At 43.4% G+C, this 1,789-nt stretch overlaps 1 protein-coding gene across 1 annotated transcript; it reads left to right on the forward strand.

The window, feature by feature from the left end:
- The first annotated feature begins 904 nt into the window (after positions 1-904).
- LOC144270499 (uncharacterized) lies at positions 905-1,084 on the forward strand. The gene has a single exon (XM_077826993.1). The coding sequence runs from the start codon at positions 905-907 to the stop codon at positions 1,082-1,084; it is 180 nt and encodes a 59-aa protein (XP_077683119.1).
- Positions 1,085-1,789: the final 705 nt, after the last annotated feature.

A 1,789-nucleotide genomic window follows, 5' to 3' on the forward strand; every position in this document is an offset into this window, starting at 1 on the left:
TAATAGTCTAGTCTCCTGTGGGCTGTAATGCTTTGGTCTCATTTCAGTTGTTGGGTTTGGTGTGCAGGTGGCTGGATGGTGCTGGTGGCCTGTGAGATACAGGAAGTCAGATGAAATGAATCGGTGGTTCCTTCTGGCATTAAACTCTGTGACTGTGTGATGCTCTTGCCCTCTTTATCCCCTCCCTAAACTGAACAGCCTCCTGGAAATAACAGCATCATTCATCCAAAGATTAAATCCACAATACACACAGTGCCTTGATCAAGGTTACACAAGAAGCCTGTGGACTAGAAGGCAGGTCTCCTGAGGCACCATCCTGTGCTCTAACCACTAGACCACACTCTCTGTTCCATGAAGTGATGTATTTTCGGAACTGCTTTAAAAGCAGAAGAAACTGCCCTGCTCCTCACTGCCATACTAAATGGAAGACTCATTTCTGGTTCCAGCTTTTCCTTGGCATTTGACTGACAGCCAACTTCCCTTCACTGCCTGGTCACTGGAGCTGATTAGTATGCGAAAGGGCCCGCCTCACATTGAGAGATGCAGCAGCAGCAGCAGCTTGCCGAGCTGTCACACTCTCACAGGCTTCTTATCTGCACTGGCTTGATGAATTAAAAAGCAAGCCAGCCAGCAAGAAAGAGAAGGAGAGAGAGAGGGGGGAAGAGAAAGAGAGAGAACCTTGCAGCCAGCATTTGCCTTTTGGTTTTTTTTTTAAAGGAAGGATTTTGCGTCTGAAGTGATCACTGCTTGTGATGAGGCTTCACTTAGCAGGCTCCAGAATGAGCTAGAGGCGGCAGATAGGGGGATAAACAAACAAACAAACAAAAAATCAGACCAAACCCAAATACCAACCAGCAAACCAAACCAGGAACAGTTTTCTCCTTTATTCTAGCATGGTGGATGTATGGACAGTCTTACAGAGCAGAGGTTGACATCTCCAAATCTACCAGCCCCACATCTTGAACACTACAGTGTTCTGCATTGCACCATGACCTTGGATGTTCAAACGGTGGTCGTTTTTGCAGTGATCGTAGTGCTGTTGCTTGTGAATGTCATACTCATGTTCTTCCTGGGCACTCGTTAAATGGATTTTTTCTCCTGAGGTGTTGGGGGCTACTGCCACTAGCAATTCAACAAGAGAGCAAGAGCGAGAGAGAGAGAGAGAGAGAGAGAGAGAAAGGACAGAGAGAGAGAGAGAGAGAGAGAGAAAGAGAGAGAGATTTCTTACTGAGGGGGGAAAACGCACTGAGCTTCAACATGGCCTCGCTGTGATATGTATGACGTTGGTATATTATCTCTCCGTAAATCTTTTGTCATGTCTTGTCTTTTAAGTATGCCTGTAAGTGTAGCTGCTTATTGCCTGGATTTTAAATGTGATAAATAATAATAATCCATTCATATATCTCTTGGTTACAGATAGCTAGAGACAGCTGTACATACCTAGATAGAAACAGAGAAAAAAAAATTGTTAAAAGAATAATCACTACGTGTGTTGTTTTGATTCCTTTAAAAAATACGGACTCCTGTTAAGAACAGAATAGGGATTTTTTGGTCAACATTTCTTGCAAGCAATTAATGTCGAGTGTCTCTGAGAGCAACTATGTAGGTACCAGGTGAGAGACGGTGTGTATTTAATTGAATCTAGAGCACTGGCCGTTTTTAAAAGGTGGAAAGAAATCCTAGCTGAGAAATGAATGTTATTAAATCTTTGCTAAAATAGCATTCAGCCGCAAAAAGGGGAAGAAATTTGGTTGATTGATTCATTTCTGTTGCCTTGACAGTGTGACTG

The sequence above is a fragment of the Eretmochelys imbricata genome, chromosome 9 (assembly GCF_965152235.1).
Source record: "Eretmochelys imbricata isolate rEreImb1 chromosome 9, rEreImb1.hap1, whole genome shotgun sequence".
In the NCBI taxonomy this organism is placed as follows: Eukaryota; Metazoa; Chordata; order Testudines; family Cheloniidae; genus Eretmochelys; species Eretmochelys imbricata.

Bases quoted from the DNA above. Each gene is read 5' to 3' on its own strand.
- LOC144270499 (XM_077826993.1), top strand. From the start codon at position 905: ATGGACAGTCTTACAGAGCAGAGGTTGACATCTCCAAATCTACCAGCC.